The 17,849-nt window shown below is 32.8% G+C and overlaps 1 protein-coding gene and 1 pseudogene across 1 annotated transcript; both read left to right on the top strand.

Moving 5' to 3' along the window:
• On the top strand, window positions 1–6,630 carry LOC128183617 (stimulator of interferon genes protein-like). The gene is made up of 5 exons (XM_052852716.1): window positions 1–121; window positions 627–731; window positions 1,297–1,520; window positions 1,861–2,053; window positions 4,437–6,630. Exons 1-5 carry the CDS (start codon window positions 1–3, stop codon window positions 4,487–4,489), a joined length of 696 nt encoding a protein of 231 aa, XP_052708676.1. The 3' UTR covers window positions 4,490–6,630.
• Window positions 6,631–7,230: 600 nt separating this feature from the next.
• LOC128183449 (uncharacterized) lies at window positions 7,231–17,354 on the top strand (annotated as a pseudogene).
• The last annotated feature ends 495 nt before the right edge of the window (window positions 17,355–17,849 follow it).

Genomic DNA, 17,849 nt, shown 5'->3' with positions numbered 1-17,849 from the left:
ATGATACCAGTACTAACAGGTGGCGCTGCATACGAAGATGTTCCGGAAGTTATTCGAATGGTGACACTGACTGTTGCAGACAATCCAGAATATCTGAATCGGCTCCACCAAACAATTAAAGGTACAACAGATGTATTATAATATTTAGATGTAAGATGCTAAACATCTAAACAGACTTACAATTGAAGGAACGTTTAAAATAAGGGTAAATATATGTTGGCTACCTTGGTAAAAATAGTAAGTCAAACTGTTATGCGTTAAAAAGAACCCAATGAGTTCAATTCAAATTAAAAAAAAAACCCAATAATGATTCAATATTTTATTAAGAATTTAAAAATGTGGTTTGCAAATAAAAAAGAAAATAAAAACAAGCAATTTTCTCCTTGAGAATTTGTAACTTACATCATAATATGTCTATGACAGTGTTCAGAATGTGATTTTTAAGAATTAAAAAAATTCTCTTCTCTAGAAATTCCAGTGAATTATGTTTTGTTCAGCAACTTAACAGTACAGTAAATCAATGTTGAAAGTGTATACTACGACAACACAAAAAGAAAGACATCTCATTCATCTTATCAGAAATTATTATAAATACCTAATAAATGTTACCTTGTATGCTATAACAGGTAACACCATACCGTTTGAGACAGAGTCGCTACTTCCGGCTGGTGACGTGGTGTATGTGCTCGCCTGGAACTATGCAGTCAACTATCTGGAGAAAGTCATGCCAGGTCAGGTGTTCGTCTACTCTATAAGTCCGAATACATATCAGATGATAAACCATTATATAAAAAAAGAATAAAGGAAACAACATGTAACACAACAGGAATACAGCGTTTAATTTCAAACTATGATATTTATGCAAATTAATTTCATTATGGATGAAGTAATAGTTCAAACAATAGTCTCAGCATTTTTTCCTATTAATTGTTCATGGATATCTAATTGTTTTTGTTTTATAACATAATTATTTAAATCTTATGACATTGATAAATGGCAGGCGTAGACAAAAACGTTTTCGAAATCAGTGTTTTATTGCAAACGCCTTGTCAGATACTATAACACGGACACACACGGACACACACACAGAGAGAGAGAGAGAGAGAGAGAGAGAGAGAGAGAGAGAGAGAGAGAGGCGATGGCATGCAATAATGTTCATGCTTACCTTACTATTTTAGTTAAGTATTTTATGAATGGTGGAGACAATGATATTCTTTATATAAACAAAAAGTCCCTCACAAGTCTGGTGAGGTTAAACGCACATATCTTCTCAATAATATGTATTGTTCTTTACAGGACTGGAGCATGCTATTGCGGAAACCTTACAGAAACACAACAAGCGTCCAACATCTTGTCGGAAAAAGCTATACCTTATTGTTCCGAAATCATGCGAGTGCAACCAGACTCTGACTGTAAAAGAGCCACGCATTCAGTTGTTGGACACCACGCCCCCCGCTTATGTTGACAAAAGTGGTCGTAAATATACCTTCGATATGTACCAATTTGAGAATAATGGCAGAGTGAGTAGAATTTTGTTTGACAAAAAGGATAGTTTACTTTTCTTAAAAATTGACGCATTTGTAACACTTTGTTAGAACGTTGAGCAAACAAAAATATTCGAAAGAAATATTGTGTTTGTTATCCATTCTTTCAAAAAAAATTGCTCAGCTTCAAATTATTATTTTGTTAATGTATACAAGAAAGTTAAAATTTTGAAGACCATCTTGTTTTTTTTTTACTTTGCAGACAAAAAGACAATATAGAAATGTTGTATGTGTTATCCATTAAAAAAAAAGATCAGCTTCAAAATGTTATTGTGAGTAAATCAAAGATAAAATCTTGTTTTTGGCCTATTTCCAGGAGCACTATTTCGTCGGTCTGTACCCTGCCGCTGTGGCGTGCATCCATGACATGTATAAAACAAAGAGGGCGGGCGTTAACGAGGATACCATGGTCAGCCAGGCCCGGAAGTTCTGTGAGGAGATTGCAAACATCTTGAACCACAAAGTGTCAGCAAATTTTACCAACCTATGCGAGGTTGTTTTCTACGATGGTGAGCCTCTATTGAAAAGCCCCCTCCCCTCTCTCTCTCTCTCTCTCTCTCTCTCTCTCTCTCTCTCTCTCTCTCTCTCTCTCTCTCTCTCTCTCTCTCTCTCTCATTATTTTGAATATCTATCAAGCATGGACAAAAAGCTTCAGTGGGCACAAGTACAAAAATGCAATTGATACATAATCAATAACAAGTATTTTGAAGAATGTCCTTAGGCTATTATTTTTAAAAAAAGAGATTGTTAATTAATTTCAGTCACATCTTTCTTCCAATCGATTGAAAATAATTGCGTTACAAGTATATTATGTAATTTATTTATACTCGATCAATTTAAGTTGAATTTTGTTTACCATTAGACTAAGTGTACTGTCTTACCACAAATGTTTATTTAAAAATAAAATTATTTTTAAAAAAACATTTGTGGGAAGACAGTAATTATCGGTTTATCTCTGAAATGATATATTAAAAAAATAAAGTACAAATTTTTCGTGAATGTTGCAGAATAACCTCCGAGGTCGAGAAATGTTGTTTTGAAATATAAAAGCCGAGGCGTTAGCCGAGGCTTTTATATTTCAAACAACATTTCCAGTAGACAAAACACACTTGAGAAACCCAAAGATTATTTGAGTCAGTGTTCATTTCTCTGAGTTATGGCCAATTTAATTTGACCTTTTTGCACCTTAAATGCGATTTCAGCCTGATTAGGATTTGTTGTCAGTATTTTTGATTTAGCAAATTATTTTCTTTAAATATTGTTTTTAATTATGCACAATGGTCAAACTGAATAGAGAAATTACGAAAAAAAATTGTACGAGGCTGCATAAATTTTTGTGTAGCCTTTTTGCACCTGAAATAGACAATTTCTATAATAGTTACAATTTGATTTGAAATAAAAACATTTTGAATATCAACATTTTATAATATCAATCCAGTTTGCCTTTATATGTATTCAGTATCATTTTGACAACATGAAACATGGGTGTCAGTGATGTCAAACGTTAGATATATGGCTTCAGAGGTAATTTTCGCGCAAAATTTGGCTTAAAAAAATTCACACATTTTCTATTTATTTGCATGATTTTATGCTAAACGTCTATCACTCTCTCAAAATTTAGTTTTATACGAGTCATACAGGGCTTATAGAACATGTCACAAACCTATCAAATGTTAAAAAAGTGAATAATGTATAAAGTATAATAAAAAGAAAAGTATATTGAAAATTCATAAAATTGCTTGTTTTTGTCACTAAAGACCTTCCGTATTAGAAAATAGTTCACTCCAAAACTTGTTTATTTATTAAATTCAAATGGATTTTCGTTATGAATGTTGTGAAGTTATGAAAATTGATCTAAATGTGAGGTCTAAATTAATGAAAACACATTCCTTTAAAATATATTGAACATCTGCGCAATGAAAACAAAACGTGAAAAGTGAGATACCTTAATTTCAAATTACAAACGGGAAGCAAACTTTGTATTATTTTTAATTAGTGAATCATAGGTCATTGTCTTGTTAGACAGAGACAGTATTGAAAAAAGTCCCTTAAATCTATTTTATGACCTTATTTATTTGATAACCATGTATTGAAAAAAATGATATATATTAAATGAAAACTTAGTTACAATTGATCATTATTTAACTATTTCTTATGAATAGAGCAAAAGACCCTTTCTTTACATCATATATTTTTAGAGGCAATTGCTTTAGAGCAAGTTTATTTAATTGTCTATGACGCCAGACAGTTATATAAACATCCAACAGACCAAAAATAATCGAACAACCTCTTACTGGCTATCTATCTATCTATCTATCTATCTATCTATCTATCTATCTATCTATCTATCTATCTATCTATCTATCTATCTATCTATCTATCTATCTCTTTCCGTCTTTCTGTCTGTCTGCTAGTCGATGCGAGGCGACATTACGAAATTTATGTTATATATATATGATTTATATATAAATAAAACCTGATAATGTTTTTAAGTGAGCCACAATATTCCATGGAAAAATGGAATGAAAATGATGAACGACATTTTTTAGCTAACCATAAAATCGTCAACACTTTTAGACAACTTCTATGAACGATTCGGATAATTTGAACAATAATACAAATAAATTCTGACTTAAGATATAATGGAAAGAAATTGAAAAAATAACTATTACGACAATAAAAAAAATGGTTTAATCCATGAAGCAATCAATCGACGATCTCTTTAAATACTAATTAATGCCGATTATAAGTACTTACTATAATCAATTATGACTAATTAATTACAGTAGTCACCTGCCCAATTTTCATGAATGATTTTTAGAGAACAACATTGAATTTTTTTTTCACAACACTTATATCAGATTGATCATATTATATTTTCCTTTATTCCAGATCGAGAAATGTCATTGATTACCGAAATGACCAAACGTATTGAAAGTTTGTGAATTCAGACTGGTGTTTTTCTCAACATGACCGACTGCATTGGTCATTGCTGACAAATATTTTTGATTCTATTCATAGCAATGCTTATCGTAATTGTGATTACGAAACATACCGGTGTTTCTGAACTTATGAAACTGTCCCATTTGAATATATTTTTTATTTCATCGCCATTAATACATAAACAAATGTACACAAGATAAGCTTGTACGGGTATATACAAATATGTTCTGGTCAACCGGAAACGTCAACTTTGTGTATGTATTTGTGTTTGGTTACAATGTGCTTATCATATGTCAATAATAAAAAACATATAAAAAAGAATCTGATTAAAATCAGATCCTTAATCCACTTCTTATATTTCGATCTAAAGAAACATAGCTTGAGGATACTTCCTGGTGAACTTTGTTTTGATTAATCATATTGTCTGTTCCATTCCTCGGTTTCGTGTTTCTTAAGTTATGCCAGTTCGATCATTGGATTCCATTAGGTCGTCTAAGGTCAACCAATGCTCCGTCTTTAACTTGCTGATACCGGAAGGTTGAGGAACATGTGCCGATGTTTCGTCATACGACTCCATTTTTTCTTTGAAATCCAAACATACCATCTAATACTTGTTCTGATTGGCTAAAATAACACATGAACATTTTCATAAATCAAAGTTTACCAGGAGGTCACTTCAAGCGCGGGGTTTCTCCAGATCCTCGTGTAGCGACAGTAGAAAAAAAGGAGCCAATCAATGATCTGACTCTATGCAGATTGAATAAAACAATATCTTGCATGTACACAAAGAGCTGAACAACATTTGCAACTTACTTTGGAATCATTCAAATCCATGGGGGTCAGTTTTTGAGGATTGTAAGTTTTGTGCTAATTCGTGGGGATGTCATTTCGTTGATACGTAGGTTTTCAGTTTCATTTCGAAAACTATCACTTTCCAAATTTGTTTTGTGGAGAATGTAAATTTCTGAGAAAGGGCTATCCACAAATATCTCAAAAATTGAGCCACTACGAAACAGTTCTGATGATCTCAAAGTATATTGATGTCGAATTTCATATATATATATAACAGATGTTGTTCTTGCTTTCGCGTTTCTTTGACACTCATATTTAATGTATTTTTGTTCTATTTGAAATCTTTGTCGATGAAGATACATGACGCAATAGTATGTTTGCAATTAAGCAACAATAAATCTACAAATGAACAATATCGTTAGTAAAATACAAGGACAAAAAACTCTCAGGTTAAATGCATTATTTATGAATAACAAATTCTAATGTTTGGTGTGGCAAAGCAGGTATCAATCGCCATTAAATTTTAATCGAAAAAAAAATGAAGAGTATTCATCTCATTCACTTTTAAAGAAGCTTAGAAACTTTGAATTCTGAACTATAGTGATATTAGTGATTGACATTGGAGGAGGAAATAACCAATGTTTTGTTTACACAGGAAGTGGCTGTAACGTGCTATGTAGATTACTTATCACAGCATGAAAATGTTGAGACGTGTATCAGATTTTTTTAAAATTTAATTCAGACAGGTAGTCTTTCTGTAAGAAATTAAGATTTCCTATTGGACTTTAAAATCCTATAGGACTTTTGTTCAAATCTAATCGGAATTTAAATTCCTACAGGAAAATCTTTTATTCCGGTCATTAATAACAAAAGTGATTATAAACTTTTTAAGCAATGGTCTATCATATGGCATATTTGAATTTTTCGAAACATGCACCTTAGATGAGTGCAAACATGCCACCCTGGCATTGGCATAATTATCCGGCACGGTAATTGTTTACCAGCAGCAAAAAACCCGGCGAGTGAATATTTAAACTAAAGAATAAAATTTAAATTCTTATTGTTCGAATGTTTGTAAGTGCATGGACACTTTATTAATAAGAATAGTTTGGTATATTATTAAACGTAAGTATTTCAAAAAAGAACCACTCAATAGAAGTTCCTGTGTTTTGCATTCTACATGTAATTGAAATTAAAGAGGTTAAAACAGGAAAGAATTGATCTTTTGAGGCCAATGTTACAGGGAAGGGGTATACACTTTTTAAAAAGGACGTAGGAGAGTAGTCGACCCGTCAACAGGTATAGCTATTTAGAATTATTTCATTGATTCAATATCTTTTACAATGTATTACAAGGTATCAACATATCATAAACACAGTTTTGTTGAATTTTTTAAAAATTGTTTTATTATATTTATATAGATATACCGGTATACCTATTAACATGTTACAGTGTATATATATCACCCTTTCCTCCCTGTTTTAATCATTTCGAGTTGAAACCATAAGAAAAAATAAATAAAATTGCTGCTTATTTTATGGATTGGAAATCTATAATTATTGTAATTTATGTTACGTTTCCTTTTAAGATATGCAATATAAGGATTTTTTTGTAAATTTTGTGAATGTTTTGTCTTGAACTTCTCCCAAACATATTTCATGTCTCAGCATAGTTCTTTTTTTAAACTCCCTCCACATATTGTATGAGAAAATCCGTTTTAGAAAACAACGGCATATTGAAAGTATGATGTACACATCTAACCTAAACTGCTAATGACATGCACTGTAATTTTGTATAACGTGCAAATAAAGTTCATAATGTTAATTATTTGATAGATTGATAAAAGTACGGGTATACACTTCCGTAATATCTACTAGTAGGTTTATTTGCATAATGACGTCAATGTAGCAATGTTGTGTGTTTGTATCAGAATAAAGATCTATTTCTGACCGACATGCAATATGTTTACTCGACACTAATCGGCATTACTCTTTAATAAAGTAAAGTATTAATCTTTGATCGATCAATAATTAATACGTGTTTTACACTAGGACAGTAATTAAATGAACAAGAATGTTTAATAACATTTACAAACACATTCATTTAAACAACAAAGAACATTTTGTGTCAATGCGATTATGAAGGCAGCGTGATATGAAAACAGTTTGTTCTTAGAAGATTGCCTCTTCCATAGCCCGTCTCAACCAAGACATACACCTTTTTCCTATAGTAACTTAAAATATACTGTAATTGTTGATCGCTGTGTTTACTGGTTATATTGTGATCAGGTTAGTGCACGTACGTTGTATAATATGGTATACCTAATCTATTAGGTAATAGTATCAAACTGTCTTTTATTTTCTGTATCAGGAAGAGTGAAAAATTTAACACAATACTCGACACATATATGGCGGGATGGATGTGGATAGAAATATTTATATTTGCTGTCTTGATAAATGCAATCATTTAACAGCTTACACTGGAGGTCAGATAACGACCCCTAGTACGTCACAATGCGGGGTCAATTACCTTGACCTGGGGTCAGGGACGACAATGGACCATATCGGAGTTCTACCAGGCGTATGTTAACGACCCTACAGTAACGTCATTATCTGACTGCAAACATATGTGTGACGTGGACAGCCAGTGTAAGGCCATTGGATACATGAACGATATCAGCGGAGTGTCATGTGGTCTGTCGGAATCAGATCACGTGACAGCGACTGCGTGCCCGTCTTGTCATGTGTTTACCAAAAACTGTTCTGCAGGTAATTAAAAAAAACAAAGTTTCTGAATATTGTTCCTATTGTTAATAAATAATGTAATGTATAACAACTATGGATGCGATAACTTCATTACTAATAAAACTATTGTTTAAACGTAATCATTTTCAATTTAATGGCCATAAATACAGCAATTATCTTTACAGTAAATATTTCCCATAGCTATATAAATATCCGCCTCTTCCTCCTTATCAATATAAGCTTAAATATCATATATATTTTTATTCAAATAAAGTTAAGCCTAGCCATAAAACTGACTTCTTGACGAGTAATATTTTAGAATGACTAACACCAACTGAAATATATCTTTTCTTTGATATTGCATATCTGTTTGTATGAATTGTGCACACAGCAATAAGCGTAAAAGATTGCACCATAATATTACTTGCAACTACAATTTTTTATTTTTATAATATACTTAGTAATAAAAACAGATTTTTGCATATGTGATATAGATGACATCACAAAACTCGTATTGGCCTTTGGGGCTGATACAGATTATCAGTCCCAGGGCTAATACCCATTCGTAACCCATCCCCTTGTGGAATTCCTCTGCCTTCCTTCGTTTCGGCATTTGTGCTTGTTTACAAACGATAAATAAAACATTTGTTACAGTCAATATTTTTAAGTGCAGTTTATAACTACAGATGCTAACAAATGTTTTGGATCAGTTAATTTGAAAACCTGGGGAAATTTTGGTTCTGTGGCTAAATGTCATATTTTATGTAATACATATACATACTACTTTCAAATGAGATACAAAATCAATTCGTTCATGTTGATGTTTTTTTAATACTAAGTATGTAATAGATAAAATAATACGTACCCTTTTTCCATATCAAAGCCTGCATCAGCCCTCGACCAATATCACCTCTCGGGCTCTCGGCCCTCGGGCTGATACTGGCTGTGATATGGAAAATGGTTTGTATTATTCTCTATGTATTTTTGATAAAGTATAGCACCAATTAGTATAACCAGTGAATTTGTTTTACGACTTATTGGAACAGGGTCAGATACAACCTGGGCCCATATACCCAGCAGAACCCATTATTGTTATAAAGCAGTGTGTTTTAAGATATTCGTATGCCTGGTGGCATTGAAACTGCGCATAGATAACACCTAATCATGTATTTGAAATTAACATGTAAATATTTGATATCTTTTACAGACATGAAAGTTAAACAGCTATAAAAGAAATTGTTTGAAATGTAAATATCAGATCAGGGAAAACTGTTTCTTGACGCATTACGTAAAGTAAATAAAAATAGAGTCAACTACCTTAAATCCCTGGCAATTGACGATATCAATAAATAATAAACAGGTATTCAATGTCATTCTTTTTTTCCTGTTGTTATTTGAGTTTAGTTTGTTTATCTTGATATTTAATTATATTTATTTATTAATTTTTTGAATTTTGATGCTGATTATACGATCTAAGAATGTGCCTCTTCTTCTTCTGCTGGTTGTGTTTTGATAGTAGTCACGTGTAACAACACAATCCCATGTGTAAATGTAGCAGCGATAAGTCATATGCACATCAAGTGATGACATATCGCTGATGACGTTCTTTGCTTGTTCATTGGATAAGCTGTATTAGAGGCGTGTGCGAGGGGAATGAATGAGAGTGGCGAGCAAAGCAACAATTGTAATTATGTTTTATTTGTTCAAATAAACTTTTGTATATACAATACGTAGTTATTCACTGTTTTCTAATACAGTGATATTCTTATAACCAACAGACTGCGTCACTTACACCGTTTTTAGCGGAGGATTCATTGGGAGGACGCAGTACGCCAACTACGACCCTTCTTCTTACACCGAATGTCAGGACAGATGTACCAATGACCCGTTCTGTAACGGGTTTATTCACAATGACGTCATTATGACGTGTAGACTGCCCGAATCCAGAAAAGAAGTAGCGTCCCCCGGAAACGCTAGCTTCTCATTCAGTCGAAAGGAATGTAGCTCCGGTAAGAATGATTGAATAATTTTAATAAGGCATTTTATTAATTTTTTATCGAATATATTTGACAATTTTAGATCGTAAAATTTGTTAAATATTTCAACTGTTTCACAAATGAGGTTTCAAAATACCGATAGGCAGTGAAATATATCAATGTATTAACCATGAAAAAAAACATTGTTGAAAATATTCAGAAGTTTAACTTATATGTATTTTTAATTTCTTTAAAATTAGGATGTGCAAATTATTTGGCGTACGGAGTAAAATACATCATTGAGTTTAGCGCTCTGTACTCGTTGAATAGTCCCGTCACAAAGCGGGCGTGTGAGGCGCTGTGTACTGCAGACCCCGGATGTAGGGGCGCCGCCTATCAGACCAGTGATCAGAACTGTGGGTTGTTTGACTCGGGAACTAGTCAGGAATACAGCGGATGCCTGGCTTGTACCGCGTTTGCCAAACAGTGCCCTACAGGTACTGCTGACATCAACACATTTATACACAGATATCAGTAGTCAATACATTCACACATAGATATTAGTAGTCTACACATTCACACACACACGCATGCATTATTAATAAACACGTTTATACACATATTTCAGAAGTCAACAAATTCACAACAAATTTCATGAATCAACACATTCACGCACAAGCATTAATATATTAACACATTTATACATAAACATCAACTAATTTATAACTTATATTAGGGGTTAACATATTTGTATACATATATCAATAGTCAACACATTTATACAACAAAATCCACCAGGTAACGCTCAAAGCAATCAAATAATGATCACATTAATAGTCAACACATTCACTTACTGATATCAATAGTCAAATCATTCACTTACAGATATCAACAGTCAATACATTCACAGTTATCAATTGTTAACACATTTACAAACATAAATCAGCAGCCAACACATTCACACACAGATATCAATTGTCAACACATTCACTCAGACAGATTTCAACACTCAACACAATATCACAGATATCAATAGTCAACACATTCACTTACATATATCAATAATCAACACATTCACACACAGATATCAATAGTCAACACATTCACACAGACATATCAATAGTCAATAGTCAACACATACAAACAGACATATCAATAGTCAATTCAATAGTCAACACATTCAAACAGACAGATTTCAACACTCAACACAATATCACAGATATCAATAGTCAACAGATTCACACACAGATATCAATAGTCAACAGATTCACACACACATATCAACAGTCAACACATTCACAAACACAAATCAATAGTCAACACATTCACACACACAGTTATCAATTTTTAACACATTTACAAACATATATTAATAGCCATCACATTCATTCACATATATCAAGAGTGAACGCGTTTACATACATACATCAGTAGTCTATACATTTGCACACAGATATCAATAATTTCCTAACTGTTTGACGACTTGAAGCATATTGATTGTTGTTGGTAAAAAAATGACAATAACAAACCTTAAACCGTCCCAAAAATATATAAAACGAAATACAAATTTGAAGCAGAGCAACACGGACCACAAAAAAGATAAAGGTAGGATCAGGTGCCTAGGAGGAAATGAGCTAAATATTTAAACGATAAAATGCTTTCTTTGATCATTTATTCGGGATACGAAGGTAGCTATCCTAGCAGAAAAAACCCGCTAGTTATGCATTTTTTTCTGCTAGGATAGCTACCTTTATAACCCGCATTAATCATCAAAGGAAATACTTTATTCATATCAACACAGATTAATATATTGATTATAAAGAGTAAGTAAAATTCACTAAATTTCTGTTAAAGAGACAGTACGGGGCATCTTATAAAAACCGACTTGAAAAGAATTTCCGATCGGGTTCGGTATTTTTGTACTACTCATGAATGTATTAACTTTCCGAAAATTACAAAGTTCTCCATGAAATAAATCTAATTATATCATTAAAATTAATAATTACGTATAACCTATACATATTTACATCGCAACGTGTTCCGGGGTTCAGCCTTCTATGCTATTACGCATGCGTATTTACTGTTAACAAAACATATGCATGGCTCGCAAAGATTCTTCCGGAATTGTTTGTTGATAAAAATGTGTCTTTTCTAGTTCTCCTAGGTAATAATTGTTCAAAGTTTTTGAAATAACCACAATCATTATTTTGCATGTATTTTTCGTGTTTATCATAGGAGTTGCTACAACATAAATTCATTTTTGTAAATGATGCCCTTTGAGGGGTTATTGGACATATTTACGTCTGTTCATTTTAAATTGAACCGAAATTGGTAAACCATTAATAAATAATCGACAAAGTGATGATGTGTTCCCTTAAGAGGGTCCCTTTAATCTCGTATACCATGATGACCGTAGTCGGACGAAAATCTTGTAGTTTTTAGCACATGTCAATTGCTGTCCATCAAAGTCCACGTGGTACAAATAAACGATATAAGATTATTGCGGTTTGTACGACCCTTAAATTTCCGGAAGCTCATAATTACTTCAATTAAGTATGTGAAAGGGATTTTTATGCATTTCAAATATTACAATCAACGTTCTTTTTAATTTCCTAATGATACAATAGGTAAATCTAAAGTTATTCACATATGTGTTTTTAGCTGTACTGTTTCTTTAACGTAAATAGGTACGTAGCTAAAAAAAACCCAGCCACATCGTCTCCTTTGAGACTTTGAGTCTGACATCATCATGATTATTTCGAGCAGTCCGTGATTTTTCATAGTTCGCTGTAGATTTCGACCAATCGAAAATTGGGGCGTGTCGATTTCAGTCTGGCTGTTTCTATAGAGCTATGAATTAACTATAAATATCCGTAAGAAAAAGAGGGAATCATATTCTGTCAATATAGATGTTAATATTATTGTTTGTTGACTATCGTTTCATTTTTTACTGTAGCATTTTAGTTGTTTAATATTAAACAAAAATGTATTGAAAAGTTATTCAGGTCATTTATGAAGTTTTTTTTTCAATATTCCAACTTATTTCTAGACTAAAAGTATTTAAAGTTACCGCCTGTCATATTCAAATAAAAATATGAATAATGTTTCTTCTACTTCGGTCACTTTTAAAAACAATAAATGTTAAAAAACAAGCATTTTTTTGCAATATGTAAAGAAAACCCCAAAAGCTTTGAATCTGAACCTGTCAGTAGTTGATTTCAATAAAAAGAAAATTTAATAACCTTTCGAAAGAAATAGGTAAATAAACTTGGATATAAACTATCACGCTATAGATACTAGTATTAAGGTGGAATAACATATCGTCACAAAATAGTTGACCTCTGATTGAAACGACATTTCGGTCTATTTAAAGGATTTTATCGACGATAACATGTTACTGAATAACCGAGTGAATAAAGTGTCAGGCTTGTGATCCGTACATCCCGAGTTCGAATCCTGCAGGGGCTTTTGTTTTTATTTACTGAATTGAATTTTTTAGATATTAATTTTTTATCCCCAATCTGCAAATTTTTCGCTTATTTGACATATGTCCATTTTATTTATAATAAATAAAATGGACAATAATTGTTATATCTTTCATAATCAAACGATTTACTGTTAAGTTAAGTGACTTTTCCCAGGTGTTATTCCACCTTAATATGGTATCAATCAATCAATGGATATCAGAATCTGACTCTATTGATGTTGTTAGGTAACTCTCCAGTCACCAGACAAACCTGTGGCGTTTCTACGTACACCGTTTACGCCACCAACCTCGTATCATCTGCCACGTACAGCAGTGTCATGATCAATGTGTACAGCTAACCAATATTGCCTTGGGTTTGCCTTTAACACTTTAACAGGGGAATGTAAACTTTCAGATAGCACTGTACCACAGTATTTAGCCTGTGCAGAATGTTCATTTTCAGCCAGAGATTGTGATGGTAAGGACATGTACAAGTAACTCAATTCATTAATTACGTCTAATTTCGAAAAAAATAAATAAAACAAAACATATTTCAGTTTTGCATTTATATCATCTTTATTGAATGAATAAAACAAAAATGTTTTGATAAAAGTTACATGTACAAGACAGCATGCAATTCTCTTATTTTACAGTAGATGTACCTTCGAAGTACTTTGTCCAATGTTTAACCAACTTTTGCAGCGTTGGAGTGAATCTGACCGTGTCCATGGAATCATCCAACCATGACAGTTCCGACTTTGCCACTTGCCAGGATCTGTGTGCGAATGACCCGCTTTGTCTGTCGTTTCACCACAGTCAAGGTGACAGTGCCGTCTGTCTACGTCAGACAAATCTACCTCTGGATGTGACGCTTGTCAATCATACACCAAATACTGCTTACCAGGTCGGCTAATGCATTAACTTACTAAAGTTCTGTCGTTTTTTTTTGGCCATTTTAGTTAATCAGATACTGTGGTTTCATCAATATTCGTTGAATACCAATTTTCGTGGATTTCGTTGTTAAGTTGAACCACGAAATAAAATGTTCATTGAAGTTAAATTTCAACTAATATTTTGTATTGATAGGATCATTGGCCACGAAATTACGTATCCTTGAAACTGTGGTTTTCAGAAAATCCAACAAAATTGATACCCGCGAAAATTAATGAAACCACAGTAACCTATTGCAAATGGTCTTAGTCCGTAGTCGCGCGTCTTTCTTCGTCCGAAAACATTTTTTTCATTCTTAACTGCTTCTTAAACTCTACAAGACCAATTGTTACCAATTGTTACCAATGTAATTTCATTGCCCCTGGGGTTTAGGTTCAAATGAGGCTAATATGGCCATAAAGTAAAAGTGTATTAAATCTTGCAAAATCTTCTTGTTCTACTTCCACATACATTTGAGAAAAACTACATGCAAGGTTATGATATCAATGAAGCCCTCAAAATGGTTTGTTTTTAAAAAATGTGAGTGTTATTTTCAATTCTACTACATTAATGTTCTTCAAAATCGTTTCGGAGCAATTCTCCAATTTTCTGCTACATTACAAGTATATGGGAGGCATTTTAACTGCGATTAAGGCTTGTTCCGAGACACAGTTAGATTATTCTAACTAAGCAGAATGTAATAAAATTAAAAGCATTATTGTAGGCTTAAAGCTTGGTTCTGTAAATGGCAACGGGTCAGTTTGTCGATGTATCTATTTCACAAATGTCCGATATATTGAAATGTCAACCCCTACACACACGGGTCAAAGTCTAGTAATGTTAAATTAATCCATATACAAATAATAGGTGTGACTGAGCTGCATCGTTTATTAACAATTTTTGTTTTTCATTCAGCTCTTAAATTCCCGTGAAAGAAATAAATACATGTTTAGAAAATAGAATAAATGGATATTTGTATTCAATCAAAGATAACATGAAAAGTTAAATAAATGGTTTAGGTAGGGAGTTTAACAGTTTACTGTTAAATTAATTATCTTCCATTTCTTGTTCACAATGAATTCGGTGTATAATAATTAATTAAGAAGTTGAGATATTAGAATATTGAAACATTTTTCTTTTAATTTCCTTTTTAAACAAAACACCAAAACAGTGTTTTAAGATTTAAAATAAACTGACGACTTCTTAATAATAAAGTAAAAACTGACTAGCAAAAAATACCGAAGTGTGGTTTGTGTTCAATAATGTCTGAATCAATGCCAGATGAAGATGAATGGTAAACTGAACAGTTAAAACATGAGAATTGATATAACAAAATAACTTATCAGTGGTTTTTGTTTTCGTATAAAGTCAGAAGTAGGAGAGTGTCTACCTGGCCCCTGTGGATGGGAAAGTTTGGGGTGTGGTGTTATTGTTTATATACAATAAGCCAGTCGTCATCTTCAGTTTATCTATGAAACCATATACACATAAAAGCTATCTTGAAAGTAAACAAATATAGGGCAATTATATCCAATCAATGTCTATGTTGTTAGATTTCAGATAGGAAGGTCATTACCGTATTTTAGATTTTTTTTTACTCCAGCAGAATGAAGCTTAATTAAATGTATATTTGAGAATCCTCAAAAGATCTGTGTATGGGCTATGGTATTCAGCACAGGATGAATCTCTGCCATTCCGACAATTGAAAGGTGACTGAAAGCTAACTGAAATGTGACTGAATGGTATATCTGTGCCATTCAGTCACCTTTCCAGACCATTCAGTTGACTGAATGGCAGAGCTTCATCCTGTGCAGGTGATGATTAAGGCTTATTGGCCTCTCGTTCTATTATTAACTGTCTTTACCTTCGAGTTTTCTTGGGGGAATATTAATTCCATGAGTCTTAAATCATTGGGATAAATACTACGGTACTTCTCACTAGGTAAACAAACTGTGTTGACCATTCTTCAGATCTATAAGTTCTCTTGATCTAGCATTCGTCGGAAATTCACATAGAATACCCACTACACAAGCTTTGTATGTTGCAATAAGAATTTATTTACCACATCAGGTAATATCTAACATTTTTTAATATATTGACTATGTTTCAATAAAATGCCTTTGTGTTTTTCTGATATCTACATGGGCCATTTTAGCTAATATGTTCTCTTTAACAGGATGCGACTCAGTGTCGTACGTGAGGCATGAGTTCTGTTACACTACGGCCTCGGTGCGCCTGGATCTGGTTTGTCACGTGACACCTTTTGATACGTGCCGACAGCTGTGTAATAACGACACATTTTGTTTGGGATTTGCGTACCAGGCGGATTCGTCCCGATGTGCTTTGTCGGGCTCCGGTACACATATCTGGTATCCAGAATGCCCATCCTGTTTATTTGCGAAGAAAATATGCTTAGTTTCAGGTTAACAAACCCATGCACTATTTACCACCAGTTTAGGTTATGGTGCATATTCAGCAGGTGTTAATATTGCGCACATTCTTTCTGTAAGTGGTGTTTTTTATTGTTACTGCAAAGTTTAAAATAATTATGTATTCTCGTGATTATTTCTTGTATGTTTCTGAAAAATTACATTTTTAACAAAAACTGGCTTGCTAAGCTCAACTACGTACATTTATGTATACAAATGTAACTTATACCATCTATTTTATTCTTTTTTTAATAGAACCTCCTACGGCTATCCCGGAGGTTATAATTAGCAACGGGACAATAGACTGTGTATGTGTGTGCAAACACACAAATCAGACGGTCGATGAAATAATGCAACAGAGGAAAATCGAGCTGACCGTTGATACCGAGGCTCTGTCGTCGACACTTATCTAGTGCTCCGGACGCACGACCAACGTCGACTGCGATTGGTGCAGTGGGTGCTACAATGATTTGGGTGTTGCTAGCATTTATTGTTTTACCCAACTATTCTATTATGAAATATTTCAAAAATGTCAAATTGTAGAATTAATTTGATTGTCCTTTTGTTAAAATATGAAATATTCACATTTTTGCTTCAACTAAATCAATCTAAACCAGTTGTATTATCACAACAGAATTTAATTGATTATTTGTTTGCTGTTTAATTATTTTATGTGGTGTTAGATGGTGTTTTTCTCACATTTTAAATGCCAATCCACAGATGTTTTAATCATTGGATTAATAGTATCCCTAAAGAACCTCTGACTATCCTTGTTTTAAGCTTTGTCATATTGACTCATGAATAATGGCAGGGGTACTTCTATATGGTACACAGTTTCAATCTGTGTTTAAGGGGTGATATATTAAAAAAAATCATCTTAAACCATATGTTACCATATGTTACAAAATTAGTTTTAACCAAAATATTATGATTTGAAAATAAAAAGAATATCCCCCTATATAAAATACATATAATATAATTAAGATGAACTGATCTCCTTGGGTTTTTTCCCAGTAAATCTTTCG

Source organism: Crassostrea angulata, chromosome 5 (assembly GCF_025612915.1).
Source record: "Crassostrea angulata isolate pt1a10 chromosome 5, ASM2561291v2, whole genome shotgun sequence".
In the NCBI taxonomy this organism is placed as follows: Eukaryota; Metazoa; Mollusca; class Bivalvia; order Ostreida; family Ostreidae; genus Magallana; species Magallana angulata.
The sequence above is the reverse complement of the archived record's forward strand: the minus strand, read 5'-3'. Positions and strand labels throughout refer to the sequence as shown.